Source organism: Sphaeramia orbicularis, chromosome 24 (genome assembly GCF_902148855.1).
Source record: "Sphaeramia orbicularis chromosome 24, fSphaOr1.1, whole genome shotgun sequence".
Classification (NCBI taxonomy): Eukaryota; Metazoa; Chordata; class Actinopteri; order Kurtiformes; family Apogonidae; genus Sphaeramia; species Sphaeramia orbicularis.
Window position 1 is genome coordinate 8,938,434 of NC_043979.1, and position 26,176 is coordinate 8,964,609.

The window sequence follows — 26,176 nt, forward strand, 5'->3', positions numbered from 1 at the left end:
ATGGGCTCTGGTGACGGTTTCATGAAGATCGCCCTGTTGGTTGGCACTTTTGTATTTTCGCAGGTAGAGAATGTTTTTTCCTAATAAAGTTGGCTCACATTTCTACACTGAATTTAGAAAATCACTGCAAAATGTTTATGTTGACACTATCTTGCTTTATATACTATAGGTGCAGCCTCTTCCAACTTGTACCAGTAGGTTTTCCTTCATTTTCATTGGTCACATGTGTTAAATAAAACCTCTTTGCTTGTTACTTGTGAACTTTTAACAGTAACTATATCTTTCAGTTGATGATGCAGATGCAGGTGAACTAAGGGAAGACATTCCTGAGATCAATAGAGGTAAACATTTCCTTTTTGTTTCTAATGCTGTTACCAATGACTACACCTGCTGATATATTACACTGATCATGTATAATAATATATAATTAATGTATAATTAATGAAAAATATTTGGTAATGTATTAAATACATTTATAGGGTTAAAAAACCTCTTTGAGGGAGACATTGCTGGTGATGTAAGTATACAGATAATATGTGCAGAGATTGTTTAAGAGTATAAATATGCATTTCTGATACTCAATGCATCTTTGTAGCCCAGCAGAAATGCAATCCTTGATGAAACAAGAAGATGGAAATTTCCTATCCCATATATCCTAATGGATTCTTTAGGTACACCATGCAAAATACTCTTCATTTCTGCTTATCACTGATTGACACTTAGTTTGATGAGTTGTAAATTTCCTTCATTCTAGAGCTGAATGCTAAAGGTGTAATCCTGCAGGCTTTTGAGGAGTACCGGCTCAGATCCTGTGTAGACTTCAAGCCCTATGAAGGAGAGACCAGCTACATCTCCTTCACTAAGCTCTCAGGGTGAGTAACATTTTGTCAGATTTGCTCTGAAGTGCACTTGTTTGTTGCACAACTTTATAGGCTGCGCTGTAAAATTGAGAAGCTTCAGGAATCAAAGCTTAAAAACTGCTGATGACCTAAAACTTTGCATGCACATAGAACATCTTTAACATCATCCATCTCCTCAATTCAGATGCTGGTCGTATGTTGGTGATGATAAAGTGGGTCAGAATGTGTCTATTGGGGCAAGGTGTGACACTAAGTCCATTGTGCAGCATGAGCTCCTTCACGCTCTGGGATTCTATCACGAACAATCTCGTTCAGACAGAGATGACTATGTTAAGATCTGGTGGGACCAGATTGAAGAAGGTCAGTTATGGTTACTTTGTCTTTTTTTGAGCAGCAGCTGTAGGATTTTAACTCTTTTAACTCCACCCACCATTCAAACTCTGTAAGGTAGTTTTAATTTATCAAAATTACACATTGCATTAATCCTTTTTTAAATAGTTTAATTGTAATTTCTCTACATAACTTAAATTTGTTTTGTTTTAATTAGAAAAGTTTACACACACACACACACATATATATATATATATATACACACACACACATATATATATATATATATATATATATATATATATATATATATATATATATATATATATATATATATAGGGTGTCCCAAAAATTTATACACACTTTAAACAATTGTAAAGTAGGTGTAATAGAATTTAGAACCAGAACGGATGTCAACTTTGACAACAGGTGGTGACAAAACAATAAAATGATGTTTGTAAATTCTATTACATTTTGAAAATGAAATGAATTTTAATAAACACCTACTTTACAATTATTTAAAGTGTGTACATATTTTTTGGGACACCATATATATATATATATATATATATATATATATATATATATATATATATATATATATATATATATATATATATATATATATATATATATATATATATGTATATATATATATGTATATATATATATATATATATATATATATACAGTACAGGCCAAAAGTTTGGACACACCTTCTCATTCTTTGCATTTTCTTTATTTTCATGACTATTTACATTGTAGATTCTCACTGAAGGCATCAAAACTATGAATGAACACATGTGGAATTATGTACTTAACAAAAAAGTGTGAAATAATTGAAAACATATCTTATATTCTAGTTTCTTCAAAGTAGCCACCCTTAGCTCTGATGACTGTTTTGCACACTCTTGGCATTCTCTTGATGAGCTTCAAGAGGTAGTCACCTGAAATGGTTTCCTAACAGTCTTGAAGAAGTTCCCAGAGATGCTTAGCACTTGTTGGCCCTTTTGCCTTCACTCTGCGGTCCAGCTCACCCCAAACCATCTCGATTGGGTTCAGGTCCGGTGACTGTGGAGGCCAGGTCATCTGGCGCAGCACTCCATCACTCTCCTTCTTGGTCAAATATCCCTCACACAGCCTGGAGGTGTGTTTGGGGTCATTGTCCTGTTGAAACATAAATGATGGTCCAACTAAACGCAAACCGGATGGAATGGCATGTCACTTCAGGATGCTGTGGTAGCCATGCTGATTCAGGTTGCCTTCAATCTTGAATAAGTCCCCAACAGCGTCACCAGCAAAGCACCCCCACACCATCACACCTCCCCCTCCATGCTTCACGGTGGGAACCAGGCATGTAGCATCCATCCGTTCACCTTTTCTGCGTCGCACAAAGACACGGCGGTTGGATCCAAAGATCTCAAATTTGGACTCATCAGACCAAAGCACAGATTTCCACTGGTCTAATGTCCATTCCTTGGGTTTCTTGGCCCAAATAAATCTCTTCTGTTTGTTGCCTCTCCTGAGCAGTGGTTTCCTAGCAGCTATTTGACCATGAAGGCCTGATTCACGCAGTCTCCTCTTAACAGTTGTTGTAGAGATGTGTCTGCTGCTAGAGCTCTGTGTGGTATTCATCTGGTCTCTAATCTGAGCTGCTGTTAATTTGCGATTTCTGAGGCTGGTGACTCAGATGAACTTATCTTCAGCATCAGAGGTGGCTCTTTGTCTTCCTTTCCTGGGGCGGTCCTCATGTGAGCCAGTTTCGTTGGAGCGCTTGATGGTTTTTGCGACTGCACTTGGGGACACATTCAAAGTTTTTGAAATTTTCTAGACTGACTGACCTTCATTTCTTAAAGTAATGATGGCCACTCGTTTGTCTTTACTTAGCTGATTGGTTCTCGCCATAATATGCATTCTAACAGTTGTCCAATAGGGCTGTCAGCTGTGCATCAACCTGACTTCTGCACAACACAACTGATGGTCCCAACCCCATCAATAAGGCAAGAAATTCCACTAAGTAACCCTGACAAGGCACAGCTATGAAGTGAAAACCATTTCAGGTGACTACCTCTTGATGCTCATCAAGAGAATGCCAAGGGTGTGCAAGGCAGTCATCAGAGCTAAGGGTGGCTACTTTGAAGAAACTAGAATATAAGATATGTTTTCAGTTATTTCACACTTTTTTGTTAAGTACATAATTCCACATGTGTTCATTCATAGTTTTGATGCCTTCAGTGAGAATCTACAATGTAAATAGTCATGAAAATAAAGAAAATGCAAAGAATGAGAAGGTGTGTCCAAACTTTTGGCCTGTACTGTATATATATATATATATATATATATGTATGTATGTATGTATTTATGTATGTATATATATATATATATATATATATATATATATATATATATATATATATATATATATATATATATACAATACAGCCTTGCCAAAAAAGTCCCATCCTTTAATAATTAGTTGGACTGCTATTAGCATTAGCTGTGACAATGTTTCTGTCAAACAGTGCTTATGCAATATTACAGGAAATGTCAAAACATTTCTTTTTGTCCATAGTTCTCTTAATTTTTGACCAAGATCTTGTATTGATCATGTCAGACCACTAATGCAGCATTTCCACTATGTGGAACCGGCTCAACTCGACTCAACTCGGGTACCAGATACTATTCCTGGAGACCGTTTCCATTGTAGGATATGTCGTTGTTTTGTTTCACAAAAACAAGGTGAAACAAGTGGATCGTCTCAAAGAAGAGGGATTTATTTTTGTACATAAAAGGTAAACAGGCATACTGACAGCATCTCAATGTCCCAATACCAGTTGCATCTAGTGAACGGTCTTTTCAAGGATTCCTCTGAGTTTGTTACATGTATGTGTTTACGTAAGTGGTAGATAAGTCAGCTCAGCTGGCACCACTGTCTCTGTGTAAGGCCTTGACACCCTAAGATTATTTATAACAGCTTGTATGAACTTTATACAGAGTAGAAGTGTGTCTAAAGTTGACATATAGTATAATATGGTTAAATAATGACATAATAGAAGTAAAAGTAAATAAAAGTATAGATCCACAGATACTACCGACTTTTACAGTACCCGGACATCATAGTGATGCAGCACATTACTTCTGTGTCGTTTGCTCAGAGAGTCGCTGATAAACTCGCTCGTTGCGTGTTGTCTTGTCAAACTCATGCTGAATTTTTACGTCGGCCACCAAAGACTGAATGTCCTGACTGAATGGTGTAGTTTTGCAGGCTGTCATCATGTGGATTAACCTACCGCTACATTTACTGTAAACTTCCACATCTGTTAACGGTGGGTCACAGAGACAACTCTCTGACCAATCAGTGGTCTGCAGTGCTTACACGTCACGTTTTAGTATCTGGTCCCCAGTCTTAGAACCTTGGCGGAGGTGATACCAAAAAACTAGTACCAGGTACCAGACTCCAGGTCCTTTTTCATAATGGAAACGCAAAAAGGTCGAGTCGAGTTGAGTCAAGCCGGTACCATGTAGTGGAAACGCAGTATAAAGTCTTGTCCAGCACATCATAAAGACTTTGAGTGGGGTTCATGTCTGGACTCTGGCCAATCCATGTGCAAACGAAGCCCTGAATATATATAAAACACCTCGCTCTGCTCAGAGCTTTTGTGTTTGAAGTAACTTCGATTATCTATCTTCAGTTCCACAATTACTGCATCTGGGTCCTCTGGGTCATTTGAGTTTGAAAAGTACACAATCATTCCAATTAAGTTTGAAGTGGATAAAAAAAAAATCCACCTAATATTATAGATGCATTTGTTTTAACAGTAGTTGTGGATGATGAACTGTGCTGCCTCTGGATCATTTACATGTTGGTGTTGATGCCAACTTTGTCCTCACAGGGATGGAACACAACTTCAACAAGTATGAAGATGACTTCATCACTGATCTGAACACGCCCTATGACTATGAGTCCATCATGCACTACAGGCCACTGTCCTTCAACAAGAACGAGAGCATTCCCACCATCACTACCACCATTGACTACTTCAACAACATCATTGGCCAGCGGCTGGACTTCAGTGCTGTAGACATCACCAGGCTGAATCGCATGTATGACTGTGGTGAGTTTCTCCTCTCGCGGCTGATGCTTAACTCCTTAATGCCTGAATTTATTTACAAGTATATTAACAATTTATTATTTGTGTTTTTTGCTTTCAAGTAGATGCTAAATTAAGTCGAGATTGTTATTTTGACTATAGCACACAAAACAGATAGAGTTGTGGGTATGATGCATATTTGCAACAACAGGCAATAAAGGTAAAAAAGCACATTTTTTGATTTCAGTCAAGCAGATGGTTTTATTGATGCCACATTATTTTCAGTGTCCTAACTGTAACACCAACTATCTTAACTGTTATTATCCAAACAAACACATCTTAAGCTTTTGATTTGGAACATGGGTGTCAAACTCATTTTAGTTAAGGTTCTACATATAACCCTTTTCCACCAAACTGGTTCCAGGGCTGGTTTGGAGCTGGTGGCTGACTTAGCACCAATTCTTTGTGTTTCCACTGCTCACCGGCCAAACCGGTTCCAAAGTGGTTCCAAACAGGTCGAAGTTGGGCACCAACTTCGAGCTGGGCTAAACCGAGGCCAGACTAAGCACCGATGACGCAATCTCCTGCGTCATTGGTGGGCAGGGGTTACAGACCCAAACTGGAACAGTGAAAGCTATGAACCAGCATTTGTATAAGTGTATTTGTAAAAGTACAACCAGTGGGGTTTTAGTTTAGTTTTTAGACAAAGAGTAATCGATGGCAAAAACAAGCAGCAGTGGACTGAGGAGCAGACCCAGTGCATTCTGACACTGTCAGCTTCATCCAAAGTCCAACACAAGTCTCACACAAAGCCGGTGTTCAAAAAAATATAAAGAGATGGATACAACTGGACCCTGGATGAGTTTCTAAACAAACTAAAGAAGTTGAAGAAAGACTACAGGGACCAGAAAAGACAGTTTGGACGCAGCGGACAGCCCAAAAGAACCCCACATTTGTACCTGCTGGACTAGGTTTTAGGGAACTGGTGAATCCGACTACAGGTGTGCTGAACTCGGACACAGCAGACACGGACTGGCGGCTTTGGATTGTGGACAAGTCTGTTGTTCAAACAGCGGAAAACGATACTGGTAAGTTTTGTTTCTCAAAGTCATGGTTAATATCTCACAAGAAGTCAGCTTTAGAGATTAAAGTGAGCTACAAACGTTACGGATGTTAAAACACTAGCTAGTGGTATGCTAACAACAAGCTAGCAGTAACATTTCCGTGTTGTCTCCGAAACACTGTTTCCTTGGTGGGTTCATAAAAGTCAGAACTGAACCGAGTAGTTAACTGAACCATGTTCCAGTAGAATGGGTTATTGTCCACAATGGGGAGAACATGTTAAATTAAAACATATTTTCTTTGTTTTGTTCTTTACAGTTGTTGTCCATGGATGAGGAGGCAGATTCACAGCAACACCACCTGGATTTTACTTCCCTTGTATAAAGTTTCTAAAAGCATTTTTTATTTGAACCTTTTTTTTTTTTTTTTACTTCAGTGTGAATAAACCCATTTGAAATCCATGAAGTTCATTTTGTCCTTGTTTTCCTGTGCCTCACATAAACTTGGGTAACAATACTGCTCTGCTGACCTCACTAATTATCAGTGTTGGGCAGTAGCGTTGCTACTTGTAGCAAAGCTAGTAACTTACTACAATTTTCAGTAGCTTGGCGGTAATGTCACTATTTCCTGAATCAAGTAACGTTTCAGTAGCTTAACTCTTTTATTGATCAAGTAGCATGGTAACGACCACAGACGCTATTTTTTGGCTTAACACTGTGGAGAAGCACTTTGTAGACTAGAAAATGTAATTATATAATCCACAACACAAGCACTTAAGATTGTTCGGAACAGGACACACACATTGTCTGCACAGGACTCACTATAAACCAAGCATTTTGCCTGGAGTGGGCATGTCTTACTCTCTCTTAAACACAAGAGCAGCGCTTTCTTCTAGGCGAGTGCCTCCCGCACCAGACCCAGTCACGTGATCACATTTTATGATGACGTAATGACACGGCTCTGACTTGGCTCTTGTCCTGTGGAAAGGCAAACCGGTTCTTTGAAGGCACCAGGTTGGAACCAGTTAGGCACCGGCTCTAGCACCAGCACCGAGCTAGCACCAGGTTCTTTTTGGTAGAAAAGGTCTAATACAGACCAGTATTATCTCAAGGAGGATGGACCAGTAAAATAACAAATAAATAATAACAAATCCAAATTTTCCTCATTGTTTTAGTACAAAAAAGTAAAATTACATCATAAAAATGTTTATGCTTACAACTGTCCTTTCACAAAAAGATGTGAATAACCTGAAAATCCATGAACAATTTAAGTGCAATTTTAACAGTATTATACTTCAATTTATCATTTACACATGTACATTACAACTTACAGAACACAGTGGATCTACAAATACACAACACATTTAGAAGCAGCAGTCTGGAACTGAATGATACAATGTTTAACTTTACACATTTTGTTACACTTTGTTTTGAATGAAAAAATAATCACTTGTGAAAAGTGCAGACATTTTCATTTACATCATAGACACAAAATGTACTCATAGTTACATTCATAACCATATGGCCATGTGTTAACAAAAAAGCTTTAACTACACAAAATTATAGCATTATTATTGCCATTTACATCTCCTGGCTTAAGTATATTATATTCTTCATCTTCATATATTCTTCATCAAACAAGAGTGTGTGTACCCTGCCTGGAGGGTTACCAGGGCTCCACCCTGGAGCCAGGCCTGGGGTTGGAGCCTGTGGGCAAGCGCTTGGTGGTCGGGCCTTTGCCCGTGGGGGCCAGCCGGGCCCAGCCCGACCTGGTGACATGGACCCATCGCCCTGCGGGCCCACCACCCTCCTTCACTGTGAAGGTCTCTGTGCTGTGGGCCTCAGGGTGGTGTGTGGCTACGTCTGATGGCTCCACCTCGAAGTGGGCAAAGAAGAGGTTCAGCTCCTCTGCCAGCAATGCATCACCTTCCGCAGCACCAAGGTTAGTCCTGTAGTTGGTGAGTTGCTGGAATCTCTGCCACACCTACCTGCTGTTGTTGCTGTCCAGGTGGTCCTCGGTTTTCCTCCTGTAGTCCAACTTGGCCTTTCTGAAGCCTCTCTTAAGGTTGACTCAGGCCATGCTGTAGAGCCCTGTCTCCAGACCTGAAGGAGGTGTTCAACTGCTGGACCTCCTGAGTAATTCACGTCTTCTGGTTGGGGTAGACCTGGATGCGTCTGTCCAGTCACAGTGTCTATGCAGTATTTAATGTCACATAAAATACTGTCAGTGAACACCAGATCCAGATGTTCAAAAATATCCCAGTTCGTCCTGCTGAAAGCTGCTGAGAGGCACTATCAGACCAAGTTTTCACAGTCTTTGAGGTGGTAAGAGCAGTTTTCCTGAAGGGGGCATATGCAGGGATTGAAAACAGCGACAATTTTTCAACCACTGGCACCACTGGCCCTGATGTGGTAGTAGGGTGACCAGGTGTCCCACTTTGCTTGGGACTGCACAGCATTATGACCATTTTTTGTCGCATCCTGCAAATTGAAACAATGTCCCACATTTGATTGGCTCTGGCTCTGTAAAGTGCAGTACAGTCACCTCCCTCCAAACATGACTTTCATTTTATAGCGGAGACAGCGCTATCACCATTGGCTGTGTCCACTGTCAACCAACATACACGTGGGGTCAGGAGTCCATCAACCTGTCACCGGCGTCCTCCTGACCTCCTTCTGTAGGGATGAAGCGAGGACAGACATAAAAGGGTGGGAGCTGGTATCGGGACGGAGAGGTGTGAGTGGAGCTGAGGTGTCAACGGTCATGGGAGGTGGTTCACACGGGAGGCGGAACGTGTGGGAGGCGGTCCTGCCCAACGCTGCTTGCAGCTTTAATTTTTTTACTGTGTTAGAATGCAAAATGTTTAACTGTTCTGTGTATGAATGCGCAAAGGTTTTTGGTCCAAGTAATTTTAAGTTGGCTGGAAGTGGAAACCGCTGTTAAAATATTGTCAGTGATGCCTTTTTGTTTCATTGCACATAGATTAATTTAGCTTTGAGGGTTGAGAACTTGTACTCAAATTAAAAAGAAAAAGCTGATTTTCTAAAAGTAATTACAATATTTGAAACTTGAAATTTCTTTTTGAGTTTTTACAAGTAGATTTTTTTTTTTGTTTTGTTTTTACAAGCAAAAAAAGTTGATGAAACCCGTGCAAAAAAAAAGCAAAAAATAAATGCCCAGTGCAAAGATATGCATACTACATATTTATTTATAAGCTTGACAGTAAAATGGACATTGTTTAAAAATCTAGACTTTGTTCCAGCATTACAGTTACATGTCCCACATTGTCCCACACACACTCCTCTAGAGCCCCCCCCCCCCAGGTCTTACCAGAGTCTACTGTCCTTCCCCACCCCCCCCACCCCTGATCTTACCAGAGTCCACTGTCCTGTCATGCTGCTGTGCTGTATAGCCTGCTAGCTCGATAGCTGATTCCAGGATGAATGAATGAAGCCAGGTTTCTGTGATCAGCAGAATGCAACTGTCCTTCATACTGTTGTTCGTAGCAATAAGCAGCCTCAGTTCATTCATCTTGTTGACGAGTGATTTGGTGTTTGTCAGAAAAAGGCTGGGGAGTGGTGGTCCATTTGGCTGCCTCTGTAGACTAGCTAACGTGCTGGCCCTGCAGCCTCACTTCTGCTTCCTCTCTCTGCCTTGGCCTCCTCACTGCGGGGATGGTAATCCATGGACAGCCTCCTCATTATGTCCACCAGGATCTTGTGTGTGTAGAGAAACTCAGCTGTAACACTCCACTCATAATGAATTCCAATATGAAGGACATTTAAGTAGATGCACGTGTAGTTTGCCCAACAGAAATTACACAGGACAAGTAAAAACATTTACACATACTGCCATACAAAGTACTGACTCGAGTAGCTGCTGCAACTGTGTGCACTGCCATCTTGGAGTATGGAGATCCAGGAAATGGCACTTCCTAATCAAAATGCCTGTGTGTGCTGAAAGCCATGTAAATACAAAACTAATCAGTGAGTAGCCTACCATTACCATTATGGCCAAATGTTGCCAATTTGTTACAAACCAAAATATTCAAATAACTTTAAAAATGCCCACCACACATACTCTACTTCAATATATCAGCTGGAGAGGCAGAAATGAATTGTCAAATATTTTTTATCTTAGCACAACTTACCTTATATACAAAAACTGCTACAAATTTATGCCCTTGTTTTGCGCATGTCCAAAGTGGGAGCGTTCGCTTCATTCAACTGGCTCTAATGTCCATCACCAACCGATCCTATGAGAAACAACTGCTTGCCAAAAGGTTCCTAGGAATTTGTTGAATATACCCAAATCGCTATTGGGGGGAATATACTGTATACACTATACAGTACAGTACACTCAGCTGTTTTTGTGATGGAAACGGTATGTCGTGAATTAATGACAGTCGTCACTAAGGGATTATGGTGGGTTACGTCCTGTGTCAGTGATGCAGAGGGTCAGTCTCATTCATAGGGTGATCATTGAGAGTGCTTTATCATCACCATGTTGTCTCAAACTAAACAAATCAACGTGACTCAAATTTCTGTTGCAGCCAACACCCACACTCTGCTGGACCAGTGCTCATTTGAGCTGATTAACATCTGTGGAATGGTCCAGAGTAGCATCGATAATGCCGACTGGGTCCAGACCTTGAGCTCTCCAAATGACACTGATCACACCCTTGTAGGGCGCTGCAGAGGTAACTGCTTACAACATTATTTAATGCAAAATGTTCAACTGTTGTGAATACTGTATGTTTGAAACATATGGAATGTAAAAGAACTTGGATAAAACCAGACATATTTATACAAGTAAATTTAGCCCACCTTCCTATTTTTTATTGTTTAGAACAGATGTTGCTGCAAAAGAAGGCAATAAAACATGTAATGATCTGTGCTTATTTTTCAAGATTCTGGTTACTTCATGAAGTTTGACACGTCTTCTGGCGAACCTGGGAGCAGTGCTTTGCTGGAGTCACGTATCCTCTACCCCAAGAGAGCCGAGCAGTGTCTGCAGTTCTTCTACAAGATGAGCAGAGTAGCTGGAGACAAGCTGGTGTTATGGGTCAGAAGTGATGATGGGACTGGAAATGTTCACATTAACAAAAAGATCCAGACCATTACAGGTGTTTTGTTTTGTTTTGTTATTTATTTGAAGAAAAAAAGTTAACATTTCTATCCCGAGGAAGTTGAATTCTGTGATTTAAGACGTTCAGTATATTGCAAATTTCAGTAGGCTATTAAGTTCAATATTTGTCTTTCAGGAGATGGAGATGATGCCTGGAAAGTAGCCCATGTGTCTCTCAAACTGAAGAACAAGTTCCGTTATGTTTTCCAAGGAATCAGGGGGTCACTCACCTCCTTGGGTGCCATCTTAATCGATGACATTACTCTGACTGAGACTGTTTGTCCCAATGCCATCTGGCAAATCAAAAACTTCCCAAACCTTCTCAATACCACAGCTCTGGGTAGTTCACTGACAAGCAAGTGCTTCTATAACTCCGAGGGCTACTCATTTGGCCTAAGGGTATACCCAAACGGAAGGCTTCCTGGTTACCCAGAATACTTAGCCATTACCTTTCACCTCTGCAGCGGGGAAAATGATGCAGTAATGGAGTGGCCAGCCAAAAACAGGCAAGTGACCATCATTGCCATGGACCAGGATCCTGACGCTAGACTGAGGATGTCTTCTACCAGAAGCTTCACCACAGGTCACTCTACTTAAATAAACAATTTACTAGAAAGAGAGTCAGATCATCAAAATTTTATCATTTCAGATAACATCATACTACATTGTGTAATTAAGCTAGCATCTCTGTTGAGCTTTTTAAAGAAACAGCAATGTTTTTTTTGTTTTTTTTTTCTCCCTAAATGCTAACATTAATGTGGTGACAATACTGCAAGAATTTGGTCATAAACATTTGTAGGTTTCAGATTTCCACCATTACATCTAACACATGGACTTTACAAGACTTTATGATAAAAGTACATTTATTGGGAAAGGTTAACATAATAAACATTAGTGAGCAGCTCACTAACAGTAAAAGGCCCAGTGTGCAAAATGTATGGATATTTATGCAGATCTAATGACAGAAATGACCATAAGTATGTTTTAACTAGTGTATAGAATCACAAACAATCTGAGTAATTTTGTTTCCATAAACGTAGATTGAACTGTGTATATCTAAAGAAGGAGCAGGTCACCAAATCTAGCTGAATTGTACTGTAGTTCAGAACTGACTTTGGATTATAGATATGATGATTACCATCAGTAAATAATCATTTGGGACTTTGTTATAACTTATTATGATTGTTCTAGTTAATGTGTTGTAAAATAATCTAAATTACTGGTCATATTAGCTAACTGTTAATAAACTATTAGCCATTGCTTATTCCTCCAGGCTGCATCTTTCTTGTCACTTATTATTTTGTTTTGAATTGAGTCATTTTCATGAGGGAACAGGAAAATTATTCTTTTTATTTATTTATTTACTTCATGGGTTGTTTCTGTGTGACTACATATTTTTCACTGAAAACATAATAAGTAGCATAATAGTGAACCAAAGTAGTGAACTTTTCACGTGGAATGTAAATGCCTTTATACTACATCAAAAATACTGTAACAGTAATGGGATACAATGCATTTAAAAGCTCCCAATTCTTAACATAAGCAGTCATTAGTGCAACAGTTAGGTGCAGTTTGTTTTTATGTTTTGGAATATTATTTAAGCTACACCTCCTCTTCTTTGGATTTTCTTCTACTCAGACGGTGACGCCAGCTGGAACAGACCAACAGCAACTTCAGGAGCATTGTGGGATGCCGACTGCAGCTGCTACCGTGGGAAGGACACAGGCTGGAGCACATTCATATCTCACACTCATCTAAAGAGCAGGAGCTTCCTCAAGAACAATGACCTCATCATCACTGCTGACTTTAACGGTACAAAATAGAAACATCCACTCTTTCACCTGCTTAAACTACAATACACTATCTAAACTCGGATTGGAAATTGGCTCACATTGTGCTGTTTACATGCATCCAAACGTTTGTCTGTTGATCATTTCCCTTGACTTGAAAATTATCTTAGCAGCATGACAGCATTTTTTTCTTTTTATAACACTATTTATTTATTTATTTATTTAATTATTTATTTATTCATTCATTCATTCTTTGGTACATCAGGGCTGTATGCTTACTTTTTTAAGTGGTAGCACTGGTGCTAGCAAGTTAAAAATTTTAGTAACACAAAGACAAATTTGTAGCACACACAGTTGGACTGTTAGTTAACGTGTTTATTGGCTAAATTAATTTCATACTGATCAGAAATTCTAACAATGTTTAACAACAATTACACTGATTCTTTAACCTTTATTTTTCCTCCACCTGAAAACAACAGGATGAATTTAAACATTTTTAAATATGAAAAATCAACAGTACAGTACAGTTTTCAATGCGTATCAGTGAACAGTCTGTGCTGGTCTGAATTATTGTGTTTATGAACGTTGTCACGTTTAAATATGGTACTCCCTGTAATGTATGGTGTATTCCCTGCCATCCATTTGCCTGCTGCCATGCAATACTTATAAAACATTGCCTTTTTGGTCTGATTGTATACAAGCCAGGGGAAATCTTTTCACCACTGAGGGTTGAATCAATATATTACTGAATCAGAGGAGACAGCCCGGCCCGATGAAAAAGCGATGTGTGAAGAAGATTCAGTGTCAGACTTCATAAATGCTGTAGTACTATTGTCCTCCAAATGGCATCTTTTATCCTCGATGTTGTGACATACTGAGGTAGAAACTACAGAAAATACCTATTTTGCTTGAGGCTTCTTCTTGTTCTTTGTTGTTATGTAAAACATAACATGCTCACACTTGAAAACCCTCGGCCGTAGGAAAATTTTCAAAATATTGACTGTCACTGATATGTTGATTTGCAATATGTAAAATATTTGAGACTGTGAATTAATACTGGAATTGGTTTGTGCAATAGATCTAAAAAGGAATCGTAGGGTTACTTCCGTAATCCCTGGTTCTTTGATAACAGAGTGAGGTGTTTCACTATGGGAAGTGCTTTATGCGTGACCATCAACTACGGAAGCTCCAATGACATCACGTCTGTCAATGACAGACAGGTCGAGCTATGCTTGGGGACCCACCCCCTCCTATTACCACAGCCGACCTCTCCCTCCTAAATCATTTAAGCCGGTTTCTTCCATGCCAGCAAGGAGGGAAATGTTGGTGAAACACCTCACTCTGTTATCAAAGAACCAGGGATTACACAAGTAACCCTCCGTTCTTTTTCTAACGTCGCTTGGAGTTTCACTAAGGGAGATATAGCCCCTCCCGAATTGCAACCGCTCCCTGACGCCGTGACCCTACACGACTTCAAGAGAGACCTTTATGCTAGACCATCAGTACCTGCCTCCAGCACTGCATGAGACAGTGATGGATGAACAACATCAAGTCTATAAAAGCGCACAAACTTGTGAGGCGCTGCCCAACTTGCCACTGTGCAAATGTCCTGAACTGACACTCCTCTAAATAAGGCCCACGATGAGGCCATGCTTCTGGTGGAGTGGGCTCTCACTCCCAGAGGTGGCTGAGAGCCCTTACACCTGTAAGCAATAGAAATGGCTTCCACAATCCAGTGTGACAGCCTTTGATGGGACACTGGCCTGCCCTTATGAGGGGTGGCCCAGGAAACAAACAACTGATTGGTTCTCCTGAACTCAGGTGTTCTATCAACATACACCCCCAGAGTCCGCACAGGGCATAGGGTGTGAAGGCGTTCGTCCTCCTCTGAGGAGAACGGTGGAGGGTGAAAAGCTAACAGCTCTAAAGTAGGACATCTATATGATGGCTCCATTACTTTAGGTACAAACGCTGGATTAGGCCGAAAGCATGCTTTAGCATGCCCAGGAGCCAACTCCAAACACGAGGGGTGGACCGACAAAGCCTGTAGGTCACTCACCCGCTTCGCAGTGGTCAGAGCCAGAAGCAAAGCAGTTTTCACTGAAAGAAATCTTAACCCCACCACCTCAATGGGTTCAAATGGGTGGTGTGAAAGGGCGTCCAGAACCAACAACAGATCCCACAAAGGCACCAGTGGCCTGGACACTGGGAGCTTACAGCGGGCCCCCTTCATGAAGCGATATACCAACGGATGTTGCCCCGCCGACTTCTCACCAAAACCTACATGACAAGCTGAAATTGCTGCCAAATAGACCATAATTGTGGAAAAAGCTCTTCCTTTATCCAACAACTCCTGCAGAAAACAAAGCACCTCCACAACAGAACACTGGAAAGGGATAGTGCCCCTATTATTGCACCACTCTTAAAAAACACACCACTTACCACTGTAAAGTGAGCGAGTGGAGGAGGCCCTGGCATTCTGAATAGTGTCAACTACTTCGGGGGGAAGGCCTGCAGCATTCAAGTTCCACCTCTCACGGGCCAGGCCAGGTCTGGGTGAGGATGATAAATCTCGCCCCGCGCCTGGGAAAGAAGATCCCTGCGTATGGGTGGTGGCCATGGCTCGTCCACCAGAAGCTGCATTATCTCTGCTATCCAGTGTTTGGATGGCCACCGAGGAGCAACCAAAATTAGCGACAGCCTCTGCTCCCGCACTCTGGCCAGTGTCGGAGAGATCAGGCTGAGTAGCGGAAAAGCATAAAGAAGGACATTCGGCCAGGGGTGGGCCAGAGCGTCCACACCTAGAGGTGCACTCACATCTGACAGGGAGAAGAACAGTGGGCAGTGAGTGTCTTCTTGAGAGGCGAAGAGATCTATGTCTGCCTGGCTGTATCTCTGCCAAATCTGTTGCACCACCTGTGGGTGAAGCCTCCACTCCCTGTACAGTGGGTTCCCCCTGGACAATAAGTCCGCTCCCCTGTTCAGAATCCCTGCTACATGGGTCGCTCGGAGGGACAGGAACCATGTCCTGCCCCACACAATTATCCTCTGAGCCAGCTTGTGCAGCTGCAGAGAGCGAGTGCCCCCCTGACAGTTGATATAAGCTACCACAGTGGCGTTGTCTTTCTTCACCAACACATGACGCCCCTGTAGATGAGGTAAAAAATTCCTGAGTGCTAAAAACACTGCCTGCATTTCCAACACATTTATGTGGAGCCGAGCCATCCGTCGGGACCACACGCCATTGGCCATTCTGCCCAATAGCGTCGCACCGTATCCCGACAGGGAGTCGTCCGTTGTCATGGTTACCATGGACGACACTGTTCCCAGAGGTATGCCTGACGTCAGCACTTCCGGGTCTCTCCACGCCCGGAGAGCTGCTACACACTGCGTCGTTACTTTCACTCTGCGGTACAGATGACGCTGAGAGCAGAGGCGCAGAGACGCTGTCCATCTCTGAAAATCCCTCATCATAAGCAGCCCTAATTGCACCACAGATATAACCGATGCCATGAGTTAGAGAAGTTGGAGGCACAGACTGAATGTCACCACTTTCCCTTGTTGAAAAAGTGAGAGACACTGTATGAAAGCTGTCTCCCTCCCCTCTGACAGCCTGACGCGGTAAGTGAGGGAGTTTATACTGAGCCCCAGGTACTCCGTGCACTGTGCTGGTTCCAGGCGACTCTTTACCTCGTTCATACTGAAACTGAGGTCCCTGAGGTGATTTAACACCGTAACAGAATCTCTGACCACCTGCTCCCATGAGTGGGAGCATATGAGATAATCGTCTATGTATGAAAATATTCTGATGCCGCTGTTCCTTAATGGAAACAGCGCTGCCTCCACACACTTGCTGAACACCCTCGGAGCTAAAGAAAGACCCAATTGATGGATTGTCTGGAACTCATAGGCTGCTCCTCGATAGACAAACCTGAGATATTTCCTGTGTGCTCGCAACGTGAAAATACGCGTCTGCTAAATCGATCGTCACAAACCAATCGTTTTGATGGATTGAACTGCAGAGCACTTTGTGTGTCAGCATTCTGAACTTGTATTTCCATAAGTGTTTGTTTAACATACGGAGGTCCAAAATGGGCCTCAAGGATGAGCCGCCCTTCTTTGGAATGAGGAAGTAATGGGAATAAAAACCCTGATGAATTTCCTCGCTCGGGACTGGTCTGATTGCGTGTTAGTTTAATAATGACATATTCTCCTCTTCCAAGACCCGAGCTGAAGCTCTGTTTGCTACAGAAGTTAACACGCTGCCGGATTTGGGTGGTCTTGTAGCAAACTGCAGTCTGTAACCCCTGGCAACAGTTGACAACACCCAAGGGGGAGCTGTGCATGCCCGCCACCATTCCACTCGTGGAGCCAGTGGACCCAAAACGTCGCACGTGAGTGACATCATCCACCAGCAACGAATAGGGCTGTTCCCCGTCGGAGGAGTTTTGGCTCCCCCTATTGGGAATGGCAGGCCACAGCAATGTTCTCTTTTCTTTCCTATGAACATTTTTTTGTCCATTAATTGAGGGGAGCATTCTGCCCTTGGCAACATGCCTGGATGCAGGGATGCATTCTTTAATTTTTCTTTTTCCCCTGAGAGAGAACAAAGAAATTGATGGTACTGTAAAGTGTTTGGTGGCACTAACAGAGACCCTGGAACCATGTGGTGACACTGTGAGAGTGCTTGGTGACACTGTGTAGCCTGCCCCTGTGTCTCCACTCCCTGAAACTGTGGGGAAAGAGACTGAAGGAGGGCTCCTGAAGAACAGGGAACCATAGGAGCCTCCAAACTTAGTATTAAGGGGCTGAATCCCTCCCGCTGTCTTTTTAACGGTGGAGAGAAAGGCTGTGCTAGGTTGCACGCTTCTTCTTCCCCTTGGGTGAGAAGATGGCCTATTCCTCTCTGCCACGGCTGCAAAGGACTGTTTTCCCCATGGCTTTGGGTTCTCAGCCTTAGACTGGTGGCCTGTCTGCTGTGCTGGCCCCAGCTTATGCACCCTGGGGCTGCTGTGTTTCCCCCTCATAGCTGCCGCTGCAAAGCCAGCACTGGGGGGCTGAGATGGACGTGGCTGGGGTTTACGTGACAAGCAGAGGTCAAAAGCTTCTCCCTCCTGCTTCCTGCGGGTGCTCATTTCCCTCATCTTCTCCAATGCAGGGCCAAAGAGACCCTTGGTGGGGTCATATGCTGCATCCATGATCTCAGCTTTCTGAGAATCACCCAGACCAGACAGATTCAGCCACAAGACTCTCTCACCTGTGACTGCTAGCCCCATAACACAGCCACAACCCTGAACTGCTCCCCTAGAGGAGCGTAGGAGAAGGTCATTCACCACACATATCTCATCCCAGAGGATGGGGTTCAGACCCTGAGAAACCAGCTGATGATCCATCTCCTCCAGTATCTCAGCCTGGTATGCAGACAGCAGTGTGACAGCTTTAAGGGAGCACACTGACTGCGCTGCGTATTTGTACATCCTCTGGTAAATCGATGCAGTGAGGCAATCTGACTTACTGGGCAGAGAAATACTAGAAGATGCTGAGAGTGATTTCTGATTGGGGTGGAGGTGGTGACCTACTGAAGGCTCCACAGCTGGGGGTTCGGCCAGCCCCAGCTCACTCATCCCCTGGACCTCCAGCTTGGAACAGCCCTTGGTAGGCAGCTTGCTCTTAAAGGGGCTGGGCCGGTACCAACTCATTTCTTTCATACAAGCAGGTACTGCTGGAAGAAGCTGTTTGGGTGGAGGCTGGGTTGGCGGGAGCCTCTTACCATCATACAGGTCCCGCTCCATCCCCTCAGCACCCTGGGCTGCTGGCCAGGGGACTCCCAGCTTGGCTGCAGCCCTTTTGCAGACCTCATACAAGTTGCTGTCCATGGATGGAACCACCTCAGTACCACTTGAAGGTCTGGACTGCTGGGGTGGGAAAGGAGAGTCATCCTCCTCTTCTTCCTCCATATCCCCCATGTTGAGGAGGTCAGACTTAGCATCACACTCTGCATCCTCCTCTCCCAGTAGCCCTTGATTTAAACCTTTGAACAGCAAGGTCATAACTGGGGATTCTGCGTCCATCATGTCCGCCCAGCTCAGCGGAGCTCGCCCCTGATGGACGTCAGCCTGAGAAGTTCCTGACTGTCGGCTACTGCTACTCTCAGCCTCCTTTCCAAAATTTTCTCCAGCATTGAAGCACTGTGAGAACAGCATTGTGGGTCTGCTGGTGAAGCTTGGGCATGTTTAGGGCCCATGCACGCTATGCACATTGGATGAGGGTCCCTGCCCGAGATGGTGGCACCGCATGACGCGGGACACGGGCGGGATGCAGCCTCTTTAGCCTTCAGCTCCGACCCTTTGGTGGGGGTAGCGGCCGTAGACATACTATGGAAATGGGGGGTAAATATCAGGCTCAGCTCGTAACGACACGTAGCACCTGTCCAAGCTAGAGCTAATAGCGCAGCTATAGCCTAGCAATAGCAATGACAGGACATCTGAGAACTGTTAAGCAGCTAGCCAAAAGCCTGGAATGCATTGAGGGAGCAATGTAGTTTCTCACGGAAGAAAGCGAGAATGATTTAGGAGGGAGGGGTCGACCGTGGTAATAGGAGGGGGCGGGTCCCCAAGCACGGCTCGACCTGTCTGTCATTGACAGACGTGATGTCGTTGGAGCTTCCGTAGTTTATGGTCACGCCTAAAGCGCTTCCCATAGTGAAACACCGAGTGAAGTTAGAAAAAGAACCAAGATTTTTCTAAAACAGTACATGTAGTGGTAAAGAATTCATGTAAATGAACCATAAGTATAAGAGAAATAAGTCTGAGAGAAATAAATATACAATGAGAAATAATTTAAACTGTTTAGATACTTACCATGTTGAAGACCATGTGAGTTGGTGTCACTCCCCCTTGAACTTCCACCTTATTGCGGTGGGGGAGTTTGAGTGCCCGAATGATCCCAGGAGCTATGTTGTCGGGGGCTTTATGCCCCTGGTAGGGTGTCCCAAGGCAAACAGGTCCTGGGTGACGGGCCAGAGTAAGAGCAGTTCAGAAGCCCATATGACAAAAAAACAACAGAAGAACGTGACATTGCCCGGTATGGTGCAGCCGGGGCCCCACCCTGGAGCCAGGCCCAGGGTTGGGGCTCGAAGCGGAGGAGCTGGTGGCCGGGCCTATGCGCACGGGGTCCGGCCGGGCCCAGCCCAAAATAGCGACGTGGGCCTGCCCTCCGGTGGACTCACCACCCACAGAGGGAATCATAGGGGCCGGGTGCTATGTGGATTGGGTGGCAGTTGATGGCAGGGAGCCCAACAACCCGATCCCCGGACACAGAGTCTAGCTCTTGGGACATGGAATGTCACTTCGCTGGGGGGGAAGGAGCCAGAGCTTGTGAGGGAGTTTGAGAGATACCATCTAGATATAGTCGGGCTCACCTCCACACACGGCTTGGGCTCTGGAACCCAACCCTTCGAAAGGGGCTGGATTCTCCACTTCTCTGGCGTTGCCTGCAGTGAGAAGTGGCGGGCTGGTGTGGGCTTGCTCATAGCCCATCAGCTCAGCCGCCATGTGTTGGAGTTCACCCTGGTGAATGAGAGGGTCGCGTCCCTGCGCCTTCGGGTCAGGGACAGGTGCCTCACTGTTGTCTCGCCCTACAGGCCGAACAGCAGTGCAGAGTACCCGGCCTTCTTGGAGTCCCTGGGAGCGGTGAGGGATGGTGCCCCGACAGGGGACTCCATTGTTCTCCTGGGTGACTTCAATGCCCACGTGGGCAACGACAGTGAGACCTAGAGGCGGGTGATGGGGAGGAATGGCCTCCCCGATCTGAACCCGAGTGGTGTTTTGTTATTGGACTTCTGTGCTAGTCACAGTTTGTCCATAACAAACACCATGTTCGAACACAAGTCCATAAGTGCACTTGGCACCAGAACACCCTAGGCCAGAGGTCGATGATCGACTTTGTTGTCGTATCATCAGACCTCCGGCCGCGTGTTTTGGACACTCGGGTGAAGAGAGGGGCAGAGCTGTCAACCGATCACTACCTGGTGGTGAGTTGGATCCGCCGGCGAAGGAGGAAACCAGACTGACTCGCCAGGCCCAAACGTGTTGTGAGGGTCTGTTGGGAACGTCTGGCAGAGCCCGATGTCAGCACGGTCTTCAACTCCCACCTCCGGGAGAGCTTGTCCCAGATCCCGGGGGAGGCTGGGGACATTGAGTCCGAGTGGACCATGTTCTCCACCTCCATTGTCGGAGCGGCTGCTCGGAGCTGTGGTCGCAGGGTCTCCGGTGCCTGTCGTGGCGGCAATCCCCAAACCCGGAGGTGGACCCTGGAAGTAAGGGATGCCGTCAAGCTGAAGAAGGAGTCTTATCAGGCCTTGTTGGCCTGTGGGACTCCCGAGGCAGCTGATGGATGGAGGCAGGCCAGGCGTGCAGCAGCCCGAGCGGTTGTGGAGGCAAAAACTCGGGTCTGGGTGGAGTTTGGGGAGGCCATGGAGGAGGACTATCGGTCGGCCTCGAGGAAATTCTGGCAAACCATCCGGCGCCTCAGGAGGGGAAAGCAGTGCACCACCAACACTGTTTACAATGGAAGTGGGGAGCTGCTGACCTCGACTGGGGATGTTGTCGGACAGTGGAAGGAATACTTTGAGGATCTCCTCAACCCCGCTGTCACGCCTTCCATCATTCCGCAGAGGCTGAGGTCTCAGAGGTGGACTTGTCCATCACCCAAGCTGAAGTCACCGAGGTGGTTGGCAAGCTCCTCGGTGGCAGGGCTTCGGGGGTGGATGAGATTCACCCTGAGTACCTTAAGTCTCTGGATGTGCAGGGACTGTCTTGGCTGACATGTGTCTGTAACATCGCGTGGCAGTCGAGGACAGTACCTCTGGATTGGCAGACCGGGGTGGTGGTTCCCCTTTTTAAGAAGGGGGACCGGAGGATGTGCTCCAACTATAGGGGGATCACACTCCTCAGCCTCCTGGGGAAAGTCTATTCCAGGGTACTGGAGAGGAGGATAGTCGAACCTCGGATCCAGGAGGAACAATGCGGTTTTCGTCCCGGTCGCGTAACACTGAACCAGCTCTATACTCTCCATTGGGTGCTCGAGGGTTCATGGGAGTTTGCCCAACCAGTCCACATGTGTTTTGTGGATCTGGAAAAGGCGTTCGGCCGTGTCCCTCATGGTATCCTGTGGGGGGTGCTTTGGGAGTATGGGGTCCGTGGCCCTTTGCTAAGGGCAGTCCGGTCCTTGTACGACTGAAGCAGGAGCCTGGTTCGCATTGCCGGCAGTAAGTCAGACCTGTTCCAGGTGCATGTTGGACTCCGGCAGGGCTTCCCTTTGTCACCGGTTCTGTTCATAATTTTTATGGACAGAATTTCTAGGCGCAGCCAGGGGCTGGAGGGGGTCTGGTTTGGGGACCACAGGATTTCGTCTCTGTTTTTTGCAGATGACGTTGTCCTGTTGGCGTCATCAAACCTGGCCCTTCAGTGTATTCTGGGGCAGTTTGCAGCCGAGTGTGAAGCGAGCGGGATGAGGATCAGCACCTCCAAATCCGAGGCCATGGTTCTCAACCGGAAAAAGGTGGTTTGCCCTCTCCGGGTCAGTGGGGAGTCTTTGCCCCAAGTGGAGGAGTTCAAGTATCTTGGGGTCTTGTTCACGAGTGAGGGAAGGATGGAGCATGAGATTGACAGAGGGATCGGTGCAGCGTCTGCAGTGATGCAGTTGCTGTATCGGTCAGTTGTGGTGAAGAAGGAGCTGAGCCGAGAGGCAAAGCTCTTGATTTACTGGTCAATCTACATTCCTACCCTCACCTATGGTCATGTGCTTTGAGTCATGACCGAAAGGACAAGATCCCAGATACAAGCGGTCGAAATGAGTTTCCTCCACAGGGTGGCTGGATACACCCTTAGGAATAGGGTGAGGAGCTCAGTCACCAGGGAGGAGCTCGGAGTAGAGCCGCTGCTCCTCCGCATCGAGAGGGGCCAGCTGAGGTGGCTCGGGCATCTATTTCGGATGCCTCCTGGACGCCTCCCTGGGGAGGTGTTCCGGGCATGTCCCACCGGGAGGAGACCTCGGGGAAGACCCAGGACACATTGGAGAGACTATGTCTCTCAGCTGGCCTGGGAACGCCTCGGGGTCCCCCCGGAAGAGCTGGAGGAGGTGTCTGGGGAGAGGGAAGTCTGGGTGTCCCTGCTTAGACTGTTACCCCCGCGACCCTGCCCCGGATAAAGTGGAAGATAATGGACGGATGGAGTTGGTGTCATGCCTTTAAATAGTGAATAAGAAATAAATGTGAATGACAGAATCCACAAAGTGGAATAAGTGTAATAAAGATTTGTCATATTGAGGCTTGATTATGATTTATTTAAGAGAAAACATGTCAAGGAAGTGTAAATCGTGTGTTTCAAGTTTGTTATACAGATATTTTCATTGGTCGCTTTATTTTTTTTATTTTTTTGTCTGTAATTTGGCACCCTCTTCAGCAGATGACACCTTAGGCAGCTGCCTGTGTCGCCTATACCCAGAGCTGGGCCAGACTCTAACATTGCATTATTAGCATTTGCCTTAACATTTGGGTCATTTTCACAGGCTTGAGCAAAATATTGGTGAAAGTTATTGTTTAGTTCCATTTCTCTTACCCATTCCTCTGCTCTATCGTGTCTTCACTATCAAGCCGTAGTGAAGCTGAACAGGAAGTTGAGACTTCAGTGTTTGTTTTTCCAGATTATTCCAAACTATGGTTTACAGAGGCATTTTCCTTCATCCTTCTTTTTTTCTTAACCATGCTGTGCACTGTCACGTCGGATTTGGGTCCACATTGAGTGTGGTCACAGTACGCGACTCTGACTCCAGCCAACTCTTTGGGGGTCTGCACCTAGTGGCCTGACGAACCACTGCACTTCTGTGCCAGTTTGGCACTTAAATACTGAAAATATGTACTTAAAAAATATCGACAATATACAAAACTACAAATAAATACTAGAATATATGAAAGGCATTTAACCACTTGTGGGCAACTATGTCAGTAACTGAAGGTTACATAAGTGAACTGTATGATGACAAGGGGAGGACAGATGACCTTTCTGATCATACTTATGGTTCTGTACTTTTTATATAATTTTTTTGTTAATAGATTTGACTCACCTGATCAAGACTGAGGTTCCTGTGAAGCCATCCACTCCAAAAAAAGACATCACAGATGAGGAGCCAGTCAGCGAAGTGCAAATAGGACCAGAGGAGTCTAAACACAGAGTAGCTCGTGCTACCAACCTCTGCCATCCAAACTACTGTCTGAATGGTGGAGTGTGTGTTGAGAGTGAAGGGCAGGCCTCGTGCAGGTACAGAAGCTTCAGTTTTTCAAATCTATTGTTATGGTACAATATATCAGATGTATAGCTACAAATGTCCATTCTTTGATTTTAAAAGGAAAAGAAACATACCCTGAAGCCTCCTTTGTTGGATCTTTTTTATTTTCATATTCACAATTTGAGTTTGTGCTGAAGCAGTTATTCTAGTTCTATTAACCATTAAAGATCTCGACCTATTTTTGCAGTGACTTCCAAATGTTTTTTTTCTTTACATTTAACCTTACCAAGTTACTTATAAACATTTTATTCTATAAATTTTTCAGTGAAAAGCAAATATTTCCTATTTTAATTTGCTGACCATGTAGATGTTCACAAAAGATCAGACTAAATTAAAAGGTTATATCAGAATAGGAAAAAAATGGAGAAAATGTGCCTTTTTCAACAAAATATATATTGAATGTAAAAACAAGTGTCTACAACCACTCTCACCTGTAAAACTACAAATCACTGTTGCAGAAAATGATAATGTTTCCATATTCACTCTGGAGCCTTTGAACGTCCAAAAAGACAGCTGATGTTGCTGAAAGGCTGAGAAACTCCATTTTACATGAAATTTGGAAATGTATTGATAGAATTAGTGATTTCCAAAGGTATTAAACAGTTTAGATCAATAGATACGTTTAATCACAAACGACTATATTGATGTTTGAGGTTTAAGTAGTAATAAGTCTAATAATAGACTAGTAGTCTATAGTCTAATAACGTTGCAATTCCGGTCTGATGCTTTTCAGGTGTGCATCAAGCCAAGCCTCCTACTACACTGGTGCAAGATGTGAAATCATGAACTTTGACAGAAGCATCCTAGGAGCACTGGTTGGTGGTGTTGCAGGGACTGTAATTCTAACAGTGGCCATCTTCACTGTCGTCAGACAAGCCCAGTGATATGCTTCCAGAAAAACAATATTTGTCTCTGGTTTAATTCAGTATTGAAGTCATGAGTACATGTAAGTTTTTTTGTTTTTTTTTTTGTTTCTTTACTTATCACTGGAAATCTGGGGATAAAAGTTGTTGAAAACACAGGGTTCATTTGTAAAATTCAGTTACAAAGCAGACACAATTGTAAATTATACTTTAATTCTTTACTACAGTCAGACCTCTTAAGTGTGCCATACTATAGTAATAAAATAAATACAAAGAAACAGATGAAGACATAATGTGACTACTTTATTACATATTGTTGGATACATATACAGAGTGGAGAATATACATGTTAATTTGTTATTCCTAAAAAAAGACAATCCATTAAACCAAGCTACAATTAAAATATGTTTTCTGCACTGTCTTAATCTAATACAGAACATAGTTGTACTGTAGTTGTACTTTGAGTAATGATCAGTCCCTCTAGGATTTCGCTGACTTTTTAGGGGGGCTGTTGGAGTCTAAAATGCTTTTCAAAAGCTTTGCAACACAAATTGCTGTATTGTGAAATAAAATTGTGGTAACTGAAAATAGTAAACATAGTTTATTTTTTGTATAATTAACTGTAACTTATCAGCAACACATTTACCCAACCTTTTATGCAGAATAAGAATGAAAATAATTTTTGTTGGTAAATGTGAGATATTTGT

At 43.9% G+C, this 26,176-nt stretch overlaps 1 protein-coding gene across 1 annotated transcript; it reads left to right on the top strand.

Moving 5' to 3' along the window:
* Positions 1–25,490, top strand: mep1a.2 (meprin A, alpha (PABA peptide hydrolase), tandem duplicate 2). Its single transcript, XM_030129217.1, has 14 exons — positions 1–63; positions 170–194; positions 288–341; positions 480–517; positions 596–671; positions 755–872; positions 1,045–1,220; positions 5,084–5,305; positions 10,896–11,042; positions 11,253–11,468; positions 11,607–12,053; positions 13,109–13,282; positions 24,374–24,578; positions 25,340–25,490. The coding sequence occupies exons 1-14, from the start codon at positions 1–3 to the stop codon at positions 25,488–25,490; spliced, it is 2,112 nt and encodes a 703-aa protein (XP_029985077.1).
* The last annotated feature ends 686 nt before the right edge of the window (positions 25,491–26,176 follow it).